The 22,985-nt window shown below is 36.3% G+C and overlaps 1 protein-coding gene across 3 annotated transcripts in view; it reads left to right on the forward strand.

The window, feature by feature from the left end:
- LOC127977809 (cadherin-13) overlaps positions 1 to 22,985 on the forward strand; it is a 281,167-nt gene that overhangs the window by 203,984 nt on the left and 54,198 nt on the right. For all 3 annotated transcript variants that reach the window (XM_052582947.1, XM_052582946.1, XM_052582949.1), the window contains one exon: positions 17,908 to 18,048. In XM_052582947.1, the coding sequence (XP_052438907.1) occupies positions 17,908 to 18,048 (141 nt within the window). The remainder of the gene's footprint in view (positions 1 to 17,907; positions 18,049 to 22,985) is intronic.

Genomic DNA, 22,985 nt, shown 5'->3' on the forward strand with positions numbered 1-22,985 from the left:
CGTGTCAAATTTCCATGTTTGATTTCCCTAATACCTCTTAATAATGAATTATTTCATTTATGAATTTTCTCTTTTTAATTAAAAGCCGGTTTAGCTTATGAGAACTGCCAGTGGAAGAGAAATGCTAGCCAAACTAGACTCTGATGCCAAATCGAGTATGATTTTTCCAAAAGTTCAAGTAAGAGCATTGCCAGTACAAATGGTTTAAAAAACTGCAGTCAGAAATGTTTGTCCTTGTAAATAAGTATGATTACTATTAAGAATGCGGTAAACAGATGGGAAAGTTTCTATTTTCGAACCGCTGGCTCTCTTGTGGAATCACTGTCATCAAACAGCTGATGTAGCAGAGCTATATTGCTTACAATATAAGTTAGCTAGTAGTGGCCTTGTGACTGCTGGAATATGATATTAGCCATAATTAGACAGTAACCTTGTGGTGTTTTGAGCGGGTATGTTAATTATGTACAGCTGTTTGAGATTTCTTTATTTGTGCGTAAATGTAAATGGTACTAGTCGAGGCAGTACCAAACTTTTGTATGAAGTGCTCTCAAAGTCCTTCAAGACACAAAAACAGAAAGTGATTCTGCCCTTTTCACTGAAATAACACAACAGAAAAGCAGAAAACAGAGAATGCAAAGGATGAGAAGAATAAAAATATGAGCCAAGGGCAATTATTTGAAGTTACCTCCATCCGTTCGTCTCGTTTCCTTTCATCTGAACAGAAGGAGGTAAGGCCAAGTACAAGAGTTAAAATGGAAAATGTGTCTAATTAGTTATTTTCTGGCTTTAGATATAGTCTAATTGGTGGACCATTATGAATTTTTCCGGGCTGGCATTTAAAGACCAAAAAAGCACATTTATCACTGGATGCTTTTTGGACTGTACCCATAATGTATTCTTTACCTAACTACATACATACATAGGTATATAAATAAACACTTTTTTTTTCAATGTAAGTTTGTGTTTCAAGAAAAATGCTAGTTAAGAAAATTATTATTATTGTAATTGATTTCATTTTCCTTTGCAAATGCATATTCATTCACTTATTCATCCATCCATCCAGCTCCTAACAGTGAGTTTTTATAATGAAAATATGAAATTTTCACCTGATGACAGGCCTGATTCTACTGATCTTGAAAACCGTTTAGTTCATATGAGAAGTAAAATTGCTGTCACTGACAGTGAATTTACACAACATCCTGGCACATGACAGAATGTTTAAGAGGTAAGACATGACAGCTGTTATTTATGTGCTTTCAGAAAGCATTTATGCCTGCGTTTACGACTGACTCTTGCTGAAGTGCTCCCTTTATTACAGTCTGTTTATATTGTGGCCTGTGTAAAGCGAGTCCTAGTGTGAAAACAACCCACAACACGGAAGAGCCAAGGTCATGTCCAGAGGTGCTTCAGTCCAGCGTCATTGACTGTTTCATTAGATTCACAGAGGGAGGCTTTGTCTCTCATATCACATCCAGCTGAGCCAAAGCAACTCCTCCACTAATATTAGCATAAGACTGGAGCTGTGAAACTTTCTGTCCCTCATGGAATCATATTCCTCTTGCACTTCAAAATGATTATACTGGCTAAAGTAACAAACTAAACAGCAATATTGGATAACAAACATTTCATGTAACACATCATATTATTAATCTTGAAATGGTCTAATAAACCAATTAGTCTGCTAGCTTTGTGTACCAGTGAACCTAGCATATACCATCAGTTGCTTCTCAACACTACTTCTTGGCTACTTCTTTTTTAATTGAATTTATTTTATCATATTACAAATTGTTTGTTGTATATGGTTTAATCATTGCATGACATTATAAACATTAGACAGGATGAGTTAGACTGATATTTTATTTGCCCCTTGATGTTAATATGGTTTTGGTATTTATATATATTTTATTTCTTTTTAAAATTGATTGTTTATTTATTTTAATGAATAATTATCATTATATAATTATTAATAATAATATAGCATCACAAAAAATTACAGGTAGCAGACAAAATAAGTTAGTGTAGCATTAGTATTGATTTTATGTATTTAATGATATACAGTATCTACTTTTTTTTCGTAATATATACTCAATGTATTTATGTACTATAGTGCATTTGGTATATGTATTAAGGGCTTTTATTGATATATATATATATATATATATATATATATATATATATATATATATATATATATATATAGATATTATTTATTATATATATATATATATATATATATATATATATATATATATATATATATATATTTTTTTTTTTTAATAATCTATTCGATGAAATGCCTTAACTATCATGAGACTTTTCAGACATTAGACAGAACTACTTCAACTAATGTTATTTCATTCCCACCTTCAGATTTATATACCAATATTTGTATTTTTTAGATATCATTTATTGTAGCATTTTATTTTGCATTATTTTTCTTAGTATGTTTATTATATATTATAATCATTACAGTACATTAAAACAATTAGACAGTACGTTTTTATATTTGTTTCCTTTAACAGTTTCCGCTGAATCTGTTGTCGTATTTAATATTTACAAATGACAAGAGTGGGTCATGTTCATCTAAATTATTCTGTTTAGTAGTTCTTTAAAATTGTGCGAGCCCCTGCTGGAAATTTGCATGTGTTTGGATGCAGAAAGCGCTCGGTGTGTGCACGTGGCATTTAGCATGTGGTGCTTCATTAAATATTCTCTCATCAAGGGGAGCATTTTTTTTTCAAAATTCGCTTTCTTTTTCGCTGAGCTACAAATCGCTCGTAATCAGCCACGGTGACATTTTGTGGCAATTACGCCCTTGCTGTTGACACTTTCCTGAGGAGTTTTTCAGACAAATTATGTCATTTTAACACTTTGCCTCCCTTGAGGGAATTGCAGCGATGGCGACAGCCATTTCAAATCAAAGGTTTTACCATTTATCAGAGCTTTGTTCACCTGTATTTAGTCACCTGTACGGATTGCAAATTTTTCAGGTGTGCGCTTGCATTTTAATCTTTGTCTGGGTGGGTTTTTTTTTTTTTTTTGGAGCATTATTACTGGACTAGGTCTTTGATGGGCACTGTTGTCAAATCGCATTTAGACTCATAGATAAAAAGCTTCTTTTATACACACCATATGTGAATTCTTTGAGAGATGGATTTATCGCAGATGATGGGCTAAATCTCTCATCCCCTCAAGCTCCATCCATCCTGTCTCACTGCCTCTCTCTCTATCTCTCACTCTCTTTCTCTGGGCATTTGTTTACTCGGTCTCCTAAGCAGATTGAGCGGTTCCAGCATGTGTGCTCTTCTCTGGAGGAACAGGGCTTGCACTTAGAGATTCAGCCTGGAATAGACTGAAGACGGTGGGCCCACTTTAGTACTCAGTGTGGGGTCTTGGCTTCACACTCGTAGCTCCTATCTGCTGCTGGAGGAATGTCAGAAAAGAGTAGGCTTCTCTCTGACCCTTTTATCTTGGAAAGCTCTGCTCTTTTTTGCCAAAAACTCGTAAAGGCTTTCTCCACTGATCTCTGGGAGAGATGGAGACTCTTCTCTCGAACCACCTACAGGGATTTAAACTGTTTAATTCAGGTCGTAACTTAGATTATTTAAGCAGTGTTATTTTAGCTTTTAAAAGCCTGTTCTGCATATTTATAGTCATAATTATGAACCTAATTATTAGTTTTGAACAAGTTATGGTTATGTCCACTAGCATTTCCGAGCCCACGCATATGGGAGGCATAGTTGTAAAACCTCTCGTGCAGTTTAATGGAGTAAAATTATGCACACACATCCAGCACTCTCTCTTTTACTATTTAAATGGCAAACTTTCCTCTGAGGCCCTTAAATGTTACATATCGGTCTCCTCACGGTGATATTTCAACATTTTTAATAGTCAGATGCTTTCATATATGGGACACACAGTATCATTTTGTGTCAGTACTTAAAATTCAAGTCTTGAATTTTGAATGTTTATGCGTTGCTATTTTTTGATTAAGTCTTAGCTCTGAAATTGTCAGTTTTATCTTGAAATTCAAACCAAAAATGGCAGCAATCAGAATGTCATTTGTTATTACACTTACTCAGGAAAGTCAGTGTCCACAGCTTGAAAAATGAACTCTTACCCAAAATGGAAATTATGTCATTGTTTACTCGTTTTGTTGTCTTCTTCTTCTGTGAAACACCTTTTAAAAATGTATCAGCATTTTATTTTTGTTTCCATTTGGTTTGTTCAAAAATGTGGGTTCCACAGAGGAAAGTTGAAGTTTACCCAAAAATGAGAATTCGGTCATTGTTTAGCCAAGGTTTAATTACGGTATCATTTAAAGACTTTACTTTTTCATTCAGTGCATTAAACTCACTGTTTTCTAGGTAAGAAAGACTCAAAAATGGAGTAAGTCAGATACAGTATTTAGAAGATTCCATGCGACTACATGAATCCGTGTCGAAGGACACCTGCTTTCCACCTCCCTTCAGAGTTGAGAGCAAGCGTCTTTAGTTGTGCGTAGTCACACACACTCAGCCAGGTGAACAGACATAGATACCCTATGAAAGCTAATACGCCAAAGCCCGGCCTGTCTACTGTGCAGCATGGTGGATAAATCTACCCTAAGCTCCCTGCCTCCTGCACACACATTCACATGTACGTTGCTGTCTGCGGAGACTGAAGCTGCAACCTGCTGACACGTTGCCATGGAAATGATCTCAAGAGCCTAGAAAAATAAAGTAAAAGAAACAAAAAAGCAAACATGCTAACAATAGATTCCATCGCGCATGAAAAAGCATTGCTTTCTGCATCAAAGCATTGCACTAGTTGTGCCACTATGGTGCTTGGAGAGTTTTACGAGTTGGGTCTATGTGGGAGCCCCAGTTGGGCATGTTACACGTGCATTTTTCAGGCATGGATGATACTCTTTTGGCTCAGGAAGGTGCATGCCTTCCTGTGGATACTGAGGGCTTGAGACAGTTCTTTCCCATAGTTGACAGTACTTTTGTCACAGAGGAGATGTGTAGTCACACACGATCAATAGCATAGCAGCAGAAAGAGGAATCCTACGGCATTCCCGTACACACAAAGCGAGAAGAACGTGCTGGGGTTTTGAAAGATGAGTGTACATCCATAGTAACATTGGTTTTGATAGTGTCCTGCTACAAGTTTGGAATCAAAGATAAAACACATGATCTGAATTGCATCCGACATGTGTTGGGCGCAGTCATTTATTTAGACATTTACATACATTTACATTTAGTCATTTAGCAGATGCTTTATCCAATATAGATGTCTTTTTTTTTCTTTTTTTTCAGAATAGACATTAAGTTCATTTAAAAGTGAAAAGTTACATGTGGCATGTTTTGAAGGTAAAATAGTTTTAAGATTTAAGTGATTCATTATTTTAATTCATGGATATATTGTTTTAAAATATTTTGATCGTAGTAATTGTAATATTTAGTCAATGAAAAGATTTCTTGGTTATCAAATGGGTCATATGACGTTGCTAAACCGAACATTATTTTGTTTATTTGGTGTAATGCAATATGTTTATGCGCTTTAAGGTTCAAAAAAATGTATTTTCTGCGTAATACATTATTGTTGCTCCTCTATGCCCTGACTTTCTGAAATGCATTGTTTTTACAAAGCTCATCGTGCTGAAAAGTGAGGTGTACACTGATTGTCCAGCTATCCAGTGCTTTTTGATTGGCCGGATACCTCAAGCATGGGACAGAAATGTTATGCCTCTCACAATACTGTTATGCAGTGTCCCCCCGCACGACGAGACAAAACCAATAAAACCCATTACAAATGAGGCACTTGTTGCATCCAGTGGGGACATAATTACTGATTATAATGACTTATACTGTCTTTTTACGAGTTGCATTGTGTATCGCGCTACGTGAACATGTCTATATTTGTAATCGGATAAATTACAAAAAACAAGCTCTTCTCTACACTGCTCAAAATTCACTTTTGAATGTGGCAAATTCTTTAAATATGAAAACATTCTTACAGGCTTTGTGTCAGAAGTGTTAGTTTGTCCTTGCAAAGTTGTAATTGCCCCCAATTTATAGAAACAGCCTTTGTGCACAGCCTTCCCAGGTTCAGGAAACAGTCCTCCATAAAATGTGCTGCACACATCTGAATATTTCAGTAGAACTGTTCTGGAACTGATATCTAGTTGTGCCCTCTTTTGGAAGACCAAACAAAGTAGTTTCGCTTTCACAACAAACCCACAGCATCTCCAAGACATGGCGGCAGCAGTAGCATCAATACTACAGCAAGAATAGAAGTTACTCCTTCTTTCTTTGTGTGAACATTTGGGCAGTGTTATGCAAATTTCCCCTCACAGTGACGTAGACATGTATCTAGAATATCTCTTTAGGTTTGAGACTTTAGTCTTTGCAATTTTAGGGATCTTGTCTATGCACGAACAGCTTGTAACACTCCAAAGAGAAAGGAAAACTTGAAATTGCATCATATGACCTCTTTAAAGTTACCTCAGGGGGCTTCTTTCTTTAGAGCAAGATGGGCAGATTTCATTACTTTCCGTTTTGTGCAATAGCAAATAAATGAACATTGTGTAGTTATGATGATGCCTCATTATCCCGTAAATGTTAAATTAATCTCCAAATTTTTGTTACAGGTAAGCTAAAAGCCATCAAATCTGGAGTGTTATTTGAGGAACTTACAGTAGCAGCAAGTTGACGAGATATCCATCAGTAGAACTGTATATCCCACACAAATGTTTTTTTTTATTTTTTTTATTGATGATCAAAACTGATCGCTTTGGATGGAGTTAAATTTTGCTAATAGAATAAGCTGCCGTGTAAACCAGACAACATTGAAAATGTGATTGTTTGATAGAAATGTTGTTCCAGGACAAACAAGAACATCCATTTATATGTCCAAGCCCTTGTTATCATCACATGCAAATAGCAACCAAAAACATGTTAGTTAAGTCTAAGAAATCTAACCCTAATATATTGCAATATGACAGAACACAAAACATCCTGTATAGGCTCAATCTCAGTCTCGGTCAAAACCTGCTTTAGTAAGCGTATTAATCTGTGTCAATCAGGGGGATAGGAAGAATTTGTGCCCCCTGGTCCCTTAGAGACCTCCTCGGCCCCTGTCGGCAATGTAACTGCTCCCAGGTGGTGGCAGTCTGCCTTTGATCTCTGCTAATCTAATTAACAGTTAAACAGCAACACCTGTGCTCTTCAACATAAGTGCTGCTGCCACTTCCCAGATGGGCTTTGATGGCCATGATGAAACACCTCCCTCTCTTCCCTCTTCCCTTCTTCTTCCTCCTCGTCATTTTCTACCCTCATCTCTTCAGTAGGTCTGGGTGTAATGGGGACTATATCCTCCCCATTACTGGACTGTAATTGACCGCGATTAGTTTGCGGTTGGACGATGCACTTGATTAGATTAGCCAGGCTCCTTTTCTCCACTCTGTTTCTTCAAACCCCCGAAACCCCAACCTTGACCCCAATTAGCCCCACACACGTCAGGAGATTCTGCATCTTTCCTGCTTATCATGAGCTCATTAATTTGGATGATTAGTTTCCGTAAATACATCCGGGGTTAGGTGTCGGATTTGTGCTATGAGTCTTTCATGTAGTGCAAGGCATCATAAAAACTTCAGTGGGGTAATCATATGCTTGAACACTTGTGGCTTAGTAGTTTGTGCATGTGCTTTGTTGAGTCTGGCTCGCAACCTGTACATCACTTCAAGACTTTTCTCTACTTTTCAGCCTATAAAAGTGGTAAATTCCGTTTTTATTATGTGGTAAAATGAATTATTTCTCTGAACTTTTCATCAAGTCTCTGCAATGTCTAGCTTGCAAGATGTCCTGAAATATTTCAGCTATATTATTCTCACGGAGGAATTACGTCTTGTCGGAGCTGCGTCCTGGTTAGTACAAGTGCTTTTTGGGCTGAATTGCTCATGTGGATGATGCAAGTTCAAATCAGCAAAGAATCATTCTTCATATCCTGGTTTGCCCTCTTCTCCTCTTTATTTCAAATTTTCTTTTTCTCTCTTTCTTTTAAATCTATACAGTGAATGCAATAAAGACCAAAGCACATTTTTTAAAAGTCAATATTGTTTTTATCCATTAAAATCTTCCTTTTTGTCGTGAAAAACAGGAAACCGTTTGTAAAGATTCCATGCCACCATCATGATTGGGATCAATGTACCTACAGTATAACAAACTGAACTGTGTGAAACCCTAATATAGGTAAAATGTGCATGCGTGTTTTCATAAAATGCTGGGATCTGATCATATTTGTGATGCTGAATAGAAAATTCCAGAATCACACTCAAGTTCATAAAAATACACAAATGTAATAATATGCTCTATTTCTTCTTAGAATAATATAACACTGCAAAGACCATCAAATACATTTTTGTTACAGTGTCAATCCTGAATGAATTTTAGAGTTTTATCTAAAGCAAACTTTAAATCCTTATATTTGATTTTTAAATTAATGTGTTCTATTATTAAATTATCCACAAAATTAGCCAAAATAACTTTAAACACAAAATAATAATAATAATTTGTGAAAAATAGCATTGTATTTACACAAAAAACTGAAGGGACTTTTGAGATCTGAGAAGATTTTAACTGTTTATCTCATATAATAAAAGTTAATGAGGACTAAAACAGAATTAGTCTCTGCTGACTTTAATTGTATGGGGAAAAAATTTATTTCCCCATCTTCTTTAGTGTTCCACACAATAAAAGACACTCATACAGGTTTCTATTGGCATGAAGGTGAGTAAATGATGACACCGTTTTCATTTTGGGGTAACTTTCCTATAGCTCACTCATTGCATGTAGTCTGACAAATCGATCAAGGTGATGCAAATTCATGTCTGACTGATATCACTGTCCTGTTGTTCATGTCCTCTCTCTAATGATCTTTTTATAAAATTCCCTGAATGACATATAGAGAGAAAAAACAATAAAACAAGTTTTTTATATTTTAAAGTCCACTGTGTTTTGATCATCTGGTAAAATCAATGATTGCTATGAAAAACCCTTCAAAGTCTCCAATCCATGCTATTTCATGCTTTTAACCACTTCCGTTATGGAAATACCTGTCCTAGTTTACAGCAACAGCGCTTTGTCTGATATTAGGTGATTGCAGCCGGGCTCTTTAGTTGACATCATCCCCTCTGCGTCTCTCCGGATGCTAGGATGTTGACTCAAGAGAGCCACAGGGCAGAACTTCTGTTTGAAATGTCAGGCAGGAAAGCGCCAAAGATCAATCCGTGCCCCGTGTCACATGCGCACACAAAAACACACTCTAAATCAAGACAAAAGGACAACAGATGAGGGGAAAAAATAAATGAGGCTCCCTCCGGCATCTTTCATGGAGAACTTGCTTCTTGCATGGACACGGCACGCCATCAGTAGCCTTTCTATTAAAGGCTTTGTTTTTGGAGACGGCTTTGATCCTGGCTCTATAATCATTCAGCCACAGTTGGTAGTTTCACACACTCACTTCTTCAACAGTATTATCATGGCATAGCACATAATACTTTCGCTGCCCTGTATGCAGGACCGTTCAATGACTTCTCTATTAATATTCAAGCACAGCCTCAGACTATAATAAATTGGGTTATGTCATTAGCGGGAAACGATATCTTGGTGCGTATTTGCCAAAGGGAGAGGAGTTTTAGGAGCAAGTGGCATCCTTCTGCGAGGCCATGTGTGTGGTGAAATCTGAATAGCTTTCCAATTTGACATGCAACGCTCGGATGATCGTTAATCATAATTGGACACATATTTGCATATTGCAGTGTCAGTGGCTTCGTCATTGGGATTGTTCATGCATTAGTGTTCATTTTTTAATGGCAATTAGTCTCCATCTCATGATTCATTTATAAAATACGGCTGGATTTTTGAGCTCCATTAGTGGACGTCCAATGAATCAAGCGACCAAGCGCAAAGAGATCCATCAGATATGACGGCTGTTTGCTGCTTTTAAGTCATCAGTGATTAGAGGGATGAGAGACATGCTGAAGGAGGTTACACAGAGAGAGTTTTGCAGAAACTTCTATGACGCTACATAGTTGCATGCTTGACTTTGTGAGGAAAATGGCAAAAAGATGAAGTGCTGAAGTGGCCAGAGCTTATTCAGCAGTGTGCACTGAAGCATGGTCGTTGTAATTTGGCCAAGTACGACATGTTCGTGGATGAACATCTTTTGACGATCATGGATCAACATTATTGTCCAAAAATATAGACTTAACCTATAGACTCCCTACCCCTAAACCTAACCCTACCTATATTTCATTCCTAAAATCAGTGGGAAATGATAGCTGATTAACAAGGGCCGTAGATGCACCTAACCCTGATTGTAAGCCTAAAACAGATATTTCCTGAAAAGTTATATCTCAATTCCGATTGGTTAATTGGAATGTTGTTCCAAGGATGTTGATCCAGGAACATGTTGTACTTGGTGAAATCACGCTCACCATTGAAGCATAGTGTACAAATGGGGTGAATCTAGAAGTTGTAGGCTTTGTGAAGTTTGTAGGACAGAATGGGTTCATTAGCTATAGCCTTTTTTAAACATTGCCAAATATAAGATTAGGCTGTTTTCTATTTAGATACTGCATTTTAAATTGTAATTTATTCCGGTGATAGCAAAGCTGAATTCTCACCAGTCATGACTCCAGTCTTCACATTATCCTTTAAGTGTCACATTATCCTAAAGAGCATTTGTTATTATTATTATTATTTATATTCATGTTGAAAACAGTTGTGTGGCTTTTTTGTGGACACCATCATACTTTTTTCCCACATTTTTTATTTTATTTTTATGAAGAGACAATAAAAAAAAAAACATTAAATATTTGAAGTCAGTAATTATTTGTAACATTATAAATATATTTACTGTCACTTTTGATCAATATAATGTGTCCTAGCTTAAAATTAATAAATAATAAAATAAGCTGAAAATAAATTATACTGACCCCAAACTGCTGAATGGTATATATATATATATATATATATATATATATATATATATATATATATATATATATATATATATATATATATATATATATATATATATATATATATATATATATATATATATATATTAGGGGTGTAACGATACGCGTATTCGTATTGAACCGTTGGACTAATTAATTATATTTGGAAGATAAATAAAAAAAATTGAAATATAATGATGCGTTCAACAAGGTAGTCCAATAACCCAAACGACGTAACAGGCAACGCCCCTGACACCCCCGAAGAAGAAAAAAACACCAACTTATATGTTTATGTTAGGCTTCTCAGTCAGGTGCTCGCTCACTCAGTACGCGCTGAAGGCTCGTGCAAAATGGTCAATGCGTTTAACAGAACAGAAATAGAAGATCCTCCAATAACCAACACGTCTGGTGTTTGAGTGCACTTTACCAATCGATCGGGGCATCCAAACAAACACGGAAATCAAAATGGACTAGTACTGTACTGTGTCGGAATTTCCTGAGCAGTACGATACAATTAACAGGCCTGCACGTTATTAGATAGAAGAGCTGTTATAAATAGAACGTATGCAAGGACAGTTTTGAAAACTCCACCTACTTTGCTCTTGGCATAGTGCAGCGCAAATCGCATTGTATCTGAGGGACAACGCTGAGCCCAGGGTCCAGCGCCGTGCATACTGCGTCTTGTGTGAAAGACCCTTTAGCCATTTTGCAACGAGCCTTCAGCGCGTACTGAGTGAGCGAGCGCACTCTGTAGTGGAAAATGCAGGTTCTGCTTAATGTAATTGAGCCCCGTTAGCCTACAATATTCCTTCATGAGCCCATTTCAGCCAGAACGTAATTCCTGCTTTGTTCCAAAAAACCATAAGCCCTATAGAGAACCAATTGAGTAAAAAAACACACTCAATATAAAGAGTTATAGAGTTCCATATAAAAAGTTATATCTTTGTATTTGTTCATAACTACTACAACAATATAACATTTTCATTTTTTTTTTTTTTGTAAGGAGCTGTTTTTGTTTTATACAGCTGCTAAGAAAACACCATAGAAGATGGGGAAAGAATAGCTCCATCGTTGTTCAATTAAAAAAAAAAAAAAAAACATAGTTTGTTAGGTTTAATAAATATTTTTTTTTTTTTTAAATCAAGGAAATTTATCTGCCAATTTTTTCTTTTTGCTATATCTAAAACGTACCGAACCGTACTGAACCAAACCGTGACACCAGTGAATCGTATCGAACCGAATCGGGAATTTTGTGAACCGTTGCACCCCTAATATATATATAATAATTATAATGATTTAATTGCATTTTTGTAGCTGACTAGAAATAATATATTTATGGTTGGCACAAAATGATAATTTTGCACCTTAACAGTGCTACGCTACTGTGAGGGGAATCAAAAGTAGGTTCAGGAGTACCAGAAGCAGCCTCTAGCTGTCTTAAGTATTAGCAGAATCATTTATCAAGTCTGGTGTGACCAACAACCCTGTTGCTTCTTGAATTAAATTTTGCTCTGTTCAGCTTACTGTTTGTTTGTGTATGTATTTGCAGTCAGGAATTGACTACAAAGGCTTATCATCACTGCAGCTGACGTTTAAGGGTCAGGGGATTCTCTCGAGTAACTCCACTATATTGGCTCCATTTCCATTTCAGCACCTGATTTCAGCCATCTGCAGCCACACACAAAACATCCTTATTTTATTTGCATCAGCAGCCAGCCATTGTCACATTTAGACAACCGTTAGTGAGCACCACGCGTGGAGTGTTAGCTGGGGATTTCCAGGGGAGCGAATTTGTGATGTGTTCCTGGGTGTGCGATGTTCAAGCTGACTGGTATTGTGACTCCCCTCTGAGCTTAGTGGGATATTGAGCCAAAGGCAATGTGCCATGATCCAGCAAGCTGCTCTGCTAGTCAGCTACTAATGTCTGTCTCACTTGGCCCCGACTGCAGTGCAAACATTTTGCCCAGATGAACATGAAATTCATGTGCGAATGTGAATGATTTGGTTGTTAGGTATCATCAGGATGTAATATGTAATATCTATGAATGCTGTTGCACCAATGGATACACTTTCTTTTATTTTTAAAATGTTTATTTACATATTTAGAATTTTTTTCTGAATTGCAAAAAGTCAGAATTTGCAAGATATAAACAACATACAAACCCTCAGTTCTGCAAATTGAACTACGAGTTAAAATATAATATTTGGGTTTATATATAATTGCATAAATAAAAATGCCATTCTGAGAATTGCAAGAGGTTAATAACTCACAACTCCTAACCCTTTTATTTTATTTTATTTTTATATTCCATGTTGGAAACAAAAAGTCTGATGAAGATGAAGATGCATACTCAGAAAAATAATGATAAAAAGTCAGAATCAAAATGGAAGAAAATTAGTATTGCTAAATATAAACTCAGAATTATGAGAGGTGAAAGTCAAAATTGTGAGATATAGCCTCAGAATTATGAAAAAAATTATAATTGCAAGACTAACTCACAATTGAGAGGACAAAGTCAAAAATTTGTCAGAATTCAGAGTTCATATCTAACAGTCAGAATTGAGGATTTAAAAAAAAAAAAAAAAAAAAAAAAAAATATATATATATATATATATATATATATATATATATCAAATTATCAAGTCTATATTAACACTTGTCACATTTTTTATTGTGTGTGTGTGTATGTGTGTGTATATATATATATATATATATATATATATATATATATATATATATACACACACACACACACACACACACTCACACACACAATTAAAAATGTGACAAGTGTTAATATAGACTTGATAATTTTATTTAAATTTATATTACAGCTCATATTACAGCTCAACATCTGAGCTGTACTGAAACAATTACTCACAAAGAAAAAGCATTAAGTGGCAAAAAAAAAAAAAGTGAGAGAAAAGAGCAGAGAGGGAAAAATGGCAGTTTATTCTAGATATGGATGACAGTGATATAAAGAAAGGTAATAAGAAACATGGGGGGGGGGGATTAGGATTCCATTCCAGGGTTTGAGTGGAAACACGAGCCTGTGTAACGATCTAGACTGCAATCATGTAGTATTAAAAACCGCCTGTGAAAAGTACAGGACACATTAGCATATCTGCAACTTACTCCAACTTAGTTAAAGCTCTGTGAAACATCCCTTGTGAAAAGGTGTGAGAATCCCAGCTGGAATAAAAGTGAAATTCTGTGAGGAAAACGAAGACGTGGCCAGCAGAAAGATGGAGAGATTCCCTACACAAGACAAATGGGTTATAGCTTTATTCATCATGTCAGCTTCTTCTTCTGTGACTTTTGTATGGATCATTATGTTCTTGGGGAATGAAAGGTAGAGCAGTGAATAGACTGAGAGGTTGGGAAAGGCAGACCATTTCTTTCAAAGCGCTTGAGAGAACAAAAAGGGGCTACAGAAACATAATTATGACATCACATCTATTGAAACGGATGAAGCGGTATCTCGTTCCGTGAGTCAGAGCCAGTTCTCACTCTGCATATATTTCCACCTCTAAAGCCTATATTACTTAAGTCTTTACACACTCTGGCCATGGGGAAAGCCTTGATCTATTATAAAAGGTGCTTTTGATTGCATTTAGTCCTTTTTACAATGAGTGTTATTGGATGGACGATATGAAATGGATCTGTCGTGGATAGAAACTCGATCTGTTGTGTGAAATGACTGACATAACTGGGACACGATAACAGTTGTTATGCAACGTGAAGTTAATGTATTGTGTCTCATTTCCCATTCACAGGCAGACCTGGGATGTTTCAACACTCTTCCAGATTGTCTTAACAGGTTTTGTATTTTTATGACTTTCAAAAGCACATGAGGAGGTCACAGGTGCATCGGCGCGATAGATTTGAGCGGGTGAACGCGAGAGATGTGAGACTCATTAAGATGTTGTCACGCTACGCGAGAGCTTCGTGCAAGCCTTTGACGGCACCGAGATTTAATCTGCGCTCACCTCCCTCTTATCCAGATGGGTTTCTCTTCTTTTTTTCAACTCACAGGTCTGTGAAGTGCCATCTGTTTATCAGCAGTAAATAAGTTCTGAGTTGTTCGTCAAGTGACAGCCGTCCCAGCCGATCTCAGCCACCGGAAGCAGTGCGCTTCATGGTGGTTTAGAAAAAAAATACTTCAGCATAACATGTCTGACGAGGTGTAAAGCCTGACCGTTGGTGGTATTAAACAGTGCACATCAGTTCAATTTAAGACTTTAATCTCCATCGCTTAGCTTTTCTTATTCTACGTCGTGTGAATTAAAAGCAGTTTGTGTTGAATCACATCAGCTACGTAGTTGAGAAGTGTGATGAGTGTTCAAATGTTTGGGGTTTTTGATTGCAGTTTTACTTTCAGGCAATTCTCACTAAAATAAACATACTCGCACTAAGTGTATGAATCTGGCCAGTTCAGTCGTGAATTTAACCTGTCTATTCTATTCTATTCTATTCTATTCTATTATATTCTATTCTATTCTATATTAGGACAGGGTCTTAGAATGAGATTATCACGGTTAACATTTCACAGTTGTTTTCTTTGAATTGTGTATTTTTTATGTCACTGAGATAATTTGTTGCTTAATATTTTAAATTAGTTTTTTTATTTTAGTTTTAATTGTAAAGTGAATTGTTATTTAATTGTTATTTGTAGTATTATCTTTAATAGTATTATTTATAATATAATATAATATAATATAATATAATATAATATAATATAATATAATATAATATAATATAATATAATATAATATAATATAATATAATATAATATAATATAATATAATATAATATAATCTTGGTCTGAAAAGAGCATAAATAAAATAAATAAAACATTGAATCACTGGGTTTCAATAAATACTGCACCTCAGGCAAAAAATAAATAAATAAATGAATGGATGAAAAAAGAATTACATCCTCTTTTATTTAGCTTTTGAAGATACTCCACTCTTAAAGTTCATTGTTTAAGTCACCTCTTTTTCTCCAAAAACAATGTACTGTGATTTTTCACTTTATTAATTGCAGCTTTGTTGGAATGACATACTTCTGTGCCACTATTTGAAGCCTGAGATATAAGAGTAATTTATACAGAGAGGCAATGCACCATGGGTAAATGACTGCAGCACAGGCCTCCTGGGCTTTATGTGAAACAGATGGATGAGTTTTATTAAGCATGTGGTACTTAACACTGCTCTGAGTGGGATTTCAATAAAGGAAATAAATGTTAGCATTAACAGCACCTCCCTGTGTAATGTGCCATCATGGCTTTCCACTAGGGTTGACTTATTTTAACAAATGCTTGTTGTCTTGGATTTATGAATATTGGGCTTTTGGTCTGGAAAAGGTTTATTTCCTATATGATGAGTAGGTTTCATTTGATAGTGATAAAATGGTTTCAACCAGTCTGAAAATTAGTTTTGATACATTTATAACATTTCCTCTGTGTCAGAAAAACCAGGTGTCTATATAACACTTTTGTGCCCCTTTCCTTAGCTTATGTATTATTCATGCAGTGATTGCATGGTATTTCTCCTGAAATATCTCTGAAATAACCTTGGCTTCTCTTAAAATTGGAAATGTAAAGAAATTCAGGAATTTGTGTTTGTTCACCGTCTTTCACAATCTCTAAAGAAAACTACTGTATATAATATAAGTAAACTTTATAAGGAAAGCACATCTTGAATAAAAATGCTGACAGTGGGGATTTCTGGTATGTGTCTTTCCCCTGACAACTCAAATACTTAAATATTATTCAGTATAGCCATGGGAATTTGAGAAAATAAACTAACTTTTCACACCCTCTATAATTAATGTAATTTTGTATAAGTAAATAATTGAACAAATGAATGCATAAATAAAATAGTTCATCTTACAACATTACAAACATTGGAATTTGTCTTGCGAAAGCTCATTTCCACAGCTAGTATTTTTACGTTTACATAATACACACAAGTAAATGTTTTTGAACATTAACAACTTGATTGGAAATGCCTCACAATAGAAATGTTCTGCTCTCAACTGATATTTACTTTGACATGCAGTTATTAATATAGTTTTGGATACATTTTTATATTTGTAATATATTTTAAGATGAAAAGATTAGGTATCCAACTATGTGTAGTATCCAAGTCTGTTTAGTAGTGATATTAATATAAATCAGCCCTTGGGACAAAAATAAATAAATAAATACATTTTAAAAAGCCCAAAATATATTGATTGATTTTACTAACCATAAAAATCCTTCCCTTCTGTCTTACTCTTTCTTTCTTTTTCTCTCACATCTTCACATTCTGGTTAAGGACATGGCCTTGAATAAAAGGGGATGTGGGCGTTAATTGACATTTGCATGTTTTCTATCGGTATTACCTTTGAAAAGTGACTGAAACTTGACATTTATTTAGACTAGCACCTGTCAAAGAGAGTCAATGCTCTTTCATGAAGCCTTTATCATTGTTTCAGGACTGTTCCCGGAAGAAGGCCTTACACAGGAAGAAGTGTAAATAAACAAATGGATATTTTAGTCTCATAGATCACCAGTCAATCATGAGCAATAATTAACTTTCTGTACCGATTCACTTCAGTGTTTGAAATGTCAATGATGAACTGCGAGACTCTTTTGAGGTGATGCCATGACTTCAATACAATGATTGGTTGATTAGATCTTAATTACTCCATTTTACCAGTTAACTTACAACGTAACTGCTCATTAAAAGTATGTGGCGCTTTTCAGTGCATATTGACAGCGTCGAACCAGCAGTAAAGCAGTCGTGGAACAATTACTTGTTCTTCAATTAAGCCACTTAAGCTCTTATCATGACTGTACTCCCTCTATCCTGAAGCTCAACCGACTGTTCCTAACCATGTTCTTATGTGTCCACAGACTCTTCCAACCACCCAGTATGAGCTAGAGATTGTGGCCAAGGACATGGCAGGAAGTGAGGTGGGACTGACAGGAACTGCAACAGCCACCATCACCATCACAGACAGGAACGACCATGCACCTGAGTTTACACACTCACTGGTAGGAGGAACCTTTTTTTCTTTCTTCCTTTCTTTCTTAAAGTTATTCTTTGACTATACAGTACATGACCTGCTTCATATTTTCAGTCGTTGTGACCCAGAAACACATTGGGCCCTATTCTAACGATCTAAACACAAAGTGTAAAGTGCACAGTGCAGGTGCACTCAGGGCATGTCCAAATTCACTTTTGCTATTTTAACGACGGAAAAACGGTTGCCGCAATGGCACCAGACTCTAGACCAGGTTTGAGTTGGTCTATGGCGCACTCTATTTTCAGCTCCTTATAAAAGCATTGCGCCAGCAATGCACCAGATTCACACCTCCTTTTTAGACCAGCATGCCCATGGGCGCACAAATGAGCACATATGCATTTGCTAATTAAAAGACGTGGCGCTTGATCGGAAAATGCGAACAGTGCTGGACTGAAACTAGCTGGACTGAAAAACTTGTGCTGCGCCTTGCGTCGCATTGCGCCGGGTGTATTATATGGTCCATAGCACTCCATAGCGGAGTTTTATACACTGAATGAAAAAGTATCAGCTTTCTTATAATAGTTGTTACATTTCTATTCTAAATTGAATATAATAATTTAAATGGATGTCATAAACTTGATTTTGAAAAAATTGCAAATAAATATTTCAAACAATTTTCCATACAAAATGTGAAGATTTATTCAAGCAAAAATTTATTATGCTCACAAAGGCTGCATATATTTGTTTAAAAATACAGTAAGAACAGTAATATAAATATAAACAGTAATAATAATGTGAAACATTACAATTTAAAATAACCATATTTTAAAAATGAATCCTATTGTGGCAAAGCAGATTTTTCAGCAGCCATTATTCCAGTCTTCAGTGTCACATTGTTCCGTTCTGATTTGGTGCTCAATGAAAATGGCAACTTTTTACTCAAAATAATAAAGCATGTCACATTTATTCTTTAACGTTTTAACATTGCAGAACTGCTCTATTAACTAATCAGCATCCATGATTATATATATCATTTTTATAACTGAACAATCAACCCTAAGGACAGCTGACTATTGTACTACAGTCACTTTCTTTTGAAATTATTTATAGTGGTTTGAAGCAGCTTAACACCTGCAGTCATTTACCATGAGGACAAACAATCAAACTTCTCAGTCTAGAAGGCCTTCACCAATCATTTCCAACTGTCAATCACTCAAATCATGTGTATACACACAGAAGCCCTCCCTGCTTAGCCAGGGCCTCAGCTTTTCACTCAGATACACTGACCTTGCGAGCAACAGCCCTGTGCGTCAATCACTCTAATCTCAGGTGCGCTGCAGTGACAGCTGTGATTCACAAATACTCACACACAAAGGTGATGGGCTGGGTCCCTCTCGATCGCTTATCCTCCGCGACCTCATGTTTGTGGTTTGATGGAATTGTGTTATAATACTCAGGGCCTCCCCTGGCAATGATGGTCTGTCCATGGACGGAGTGTATTGTTTGTGCGTTTATTGTTGTTGTAATCATAAGTATTGCTGGAGTTTTTTTAGCTGCACATTATAGCTATAGGCTATAAAATACACATTAGTCTTCTGCTAAACAGTCACAAACAGAGGTCAACGTTACCATTCAACAGTATGAAACCCAGAGGGCAAGAAAACAGCATTTATGCTACGTGCAAACTTAAGTTGTATGTTCATTTGAGTCCACCTGTGCTGAATTTGTCAGAAAATGCTACACTTGCACTTCGCTAGCCAGCAGAGAAAAAACAACTACGCCAGGCTGATGCAGAGACACTCATTTTGAGCTGTATGTTTTTTTTAGAGGAAGTGCTCTAGGCTGTTGTCAGATTCCTAGAGACATCACGTCCACCCTCACATGGCCCATTCCCAGGATGCACTGCTGTGCCAGGAAGAGGGGCTTTCTGACTGGTTGATGTGGCCACTCATTTGGGTTGCCTATTTAGTGTGGCTTTGACCATTGTTGCTGCCTTGCTTTAGGGTGTTCAATGTAAGCACTAACAAGCTCAATATATGCAAATAATCTGCATAAAAATAACTTCATTAGCCATCATTAACTAGTGGGTCTTTATTCATTTATTTAAAATGTTAATGATAAGTGGGGATCATGATTAGATTAGAAGTTGTTAGAAATTATCAGACAAAACACTCCTGTAAGCTGTTTAAATGGAAGCCTGTATAACATTCTAAATTTATATAACATTACTTCCTGACCATATTTTCATAAAGAAAACAAGAAAAATCTTGTTTTCTGCAAAGTCATCAGATCTGCATAGAGAAAATTGATTTCCAATGTAATAAGGTTCGACATCAACACTAATCACCATAATGGTGCTTTATGAAACACTTATTTACGATAAAGCAATATCAGCAACATAAATAGAGCTACTACTTTAGATAGTTAAGTTTATGTGAACATTTCTAATAATATCTGTAATTGTATCTATATTTGCATGTCACTTTACCCTGCTCTTTAAGGACAGATGTGTATATGTTCAGTATGTTTTTAACAAGCACTTTCCATGATACATTTTCTCCCTTTACCAGTCTGACAGGTCCTGAGTCGCCTGCAGAACCTCCTCTTTACACACGCTTGAAAACACTCTTAACTGTGCTGTGAAATTCTGCAGTAGGAAAGCCCTCTGTCTCCTCACAGGTGCTTTTTGAGTGCAAGTCTCTGTTTTTGGCATCAGTCTACCCTACGGGAACTAGAGAGCTGTGGTAGTGGATCAGCAGAATATCCCCTCCTCCTCTTAGATGCTGTATCTTACAGACCTCAGTAAATATGCATGTAAAACACTTTTGATAGTGCATTTTGAAATTTTAGTCTTTTTGAAAACTGCACAAGTTGGTTTGCTGGTATTAGCTAACTGGCCTTCAGGCTAATCCACCCAAGCAATGGCTTGACCAGGCTGAAGTTAACCTAAGGATTTAAATGAATAGTTCAAGTAAAAATGTTACTTTCAGAGACTAAACAAACTAAATTCCACCCCACAAATTCCTAAAAATCAGAATTCAAATAAAAAAATAAATAATATACTAAATATATTTGGCTTTTTATACAGCCCACACTGCTTCACCATTTATCATTCTGTGATAAAACCAATCCTATTACTTACACCTGAAGTGAGATAATGTACTTCCTTATCTCCCACTAATTTAGCAAGAGAGCTAAAACCTCAAAATGATCAGAAACTCTAAATCTGCTTTGTTTTGTTTTAATACAATTTATACAAAATACAAAATGGGCCACCTTCTCACGTTTCCTCAGTTTTTCTTAATTAGCAGATGTTTCACCTCATACATAAGCACAGGCTGGTATGTGGTCTACCTCAGACAGATTTCAAGTATATGATCGTTGACACAGTTTATAATTTCTAGGTGTACCCTTCTGTTCATTCATAAAAATTAGTTGGTCTAGTTCAATGAATGCTTTTAAATTCAGCGGTGTTATAAACAGGATGATTTATAGAAAACTATTTCTGTCTCTGCTCTAAAGTGAGACCCCACTGTAGTTCACTCTATTTTAAAACCAATACAACTCTTAATAAAAACTAACAGGCCTACACAATGAAGCTGCATTATTAATTTGCATGAGCGACACAGCTTCCCAGAAATCTTTTATGTGATATCTGATTCTTTACATTGCAAATTGCACTTAACAGTGAAAATCAATTGGAATTTAAACTACCCCATTCAAATCATATCCTCGATTGAACCAAGAAGATCAATCAAGGAATGTAAGATATGCACTTTCTTTTTTTAATGACAAGTCGCCTGGGCTGTGCCAAGTTTTTTGGTTTTCCTTAGTTCGTTTCATGTGTTTAGCATCCGGACCACCACTGAACATTCGTCTTTTAAAATAAATGTCTGCAGTGTGTGACGAGAATTATTGTCTGCCCAGAGATAATTCTAGGCAACGGTCAATGTATGGGGTCACGTAACAGTGTCCCGCAGCGGGAGTATTATTAGGATAATAGCAGACCTATCCATCCTCCCTCTATTATCTCTGTCTCCCCGGGTTCCTCTGACTCATGCTCCCTGTTTCGGGATCTTGGAGCCGTGGAGGGAGAGGCCAGAGGCTGTGCTAGTCACTGCAGGTGGTATGTACTAGCCCGCCCTCCCTGGCACATTGTGATAACTGGCATCCATTTCAGATGAACCCCTTCCAAGTGCTGCAGCAGTCACTGATCTGGCTTATCACGCCTGTCACTCAAGGAAAATGACAGCTTATCCTAGCTACCTCTCTCCCCTGCAGTGACAGCACACTGCTGCCTCCGTCAAAATGCTAATGACATCAACAATGATGGCTACAAGTCCACAACATGATAGTAACAGAAGTTGGGCACACTTTTGGGGGTAACTGAACGGATGGCTGTTCTTATTTGTACAATAGCCAATTGACTTTGCATTTACAAGGTCTCGCTCACAGTCCTGCTTGGGATGATTTTAAACATAGAAAAGGAATTCTATTACTCAGCGTGATTGGCTGTGTTCCAAAATCTAGTGAGCCGCCTGTGTAGGCTGCCAAAGTCAGCATAATTATGCTGCCTTCCAAGATATCTTGTTTTGGCTAAAGTTTAAGGCAGAATTGCATGTACCCTTTAAAAGAAGGCAATCCCAAAGTGCATTGCAAAAAGGTTAGTAACAAAAATCCATCCAAGATGGTGGATGAGGTGAGGGAAGTCTCCATTTATACAGTGCCTTCCAAAAGTTTTTAAACTCCCTCAGGCTATGGACAATATCAGAATAAATCTTTATCGTTTTGTGAATAGAACTGCCTATGTACAGTAGTAGTAGTAGACAATAATTGGTAACACTTCGCACTATTAGTATCCATATTATTAACATGGTGGCTTACTGTATATACTAGTATTTAAAAAGCATTTATTCTGCATGACCATATTCTACATCCCTAATCCTACCTGATACCTAAACTTAA

This window comes from Carassius gibelio, chromosome B18 (assembly GCF_023724105.1).
Source record: "Carassius gibelio isolate Cgi1373 ecotype wild population from Czech Republic chromosome B18, carGib1.2-hapl.c, whole genome shotgun sequence".
Lineage (NCBI taxonomy): Eukaryota > Metazoa > Chordata > Actinopteri > Cypriniformes > Cyprinidae > Carassius > Carassius gibelio.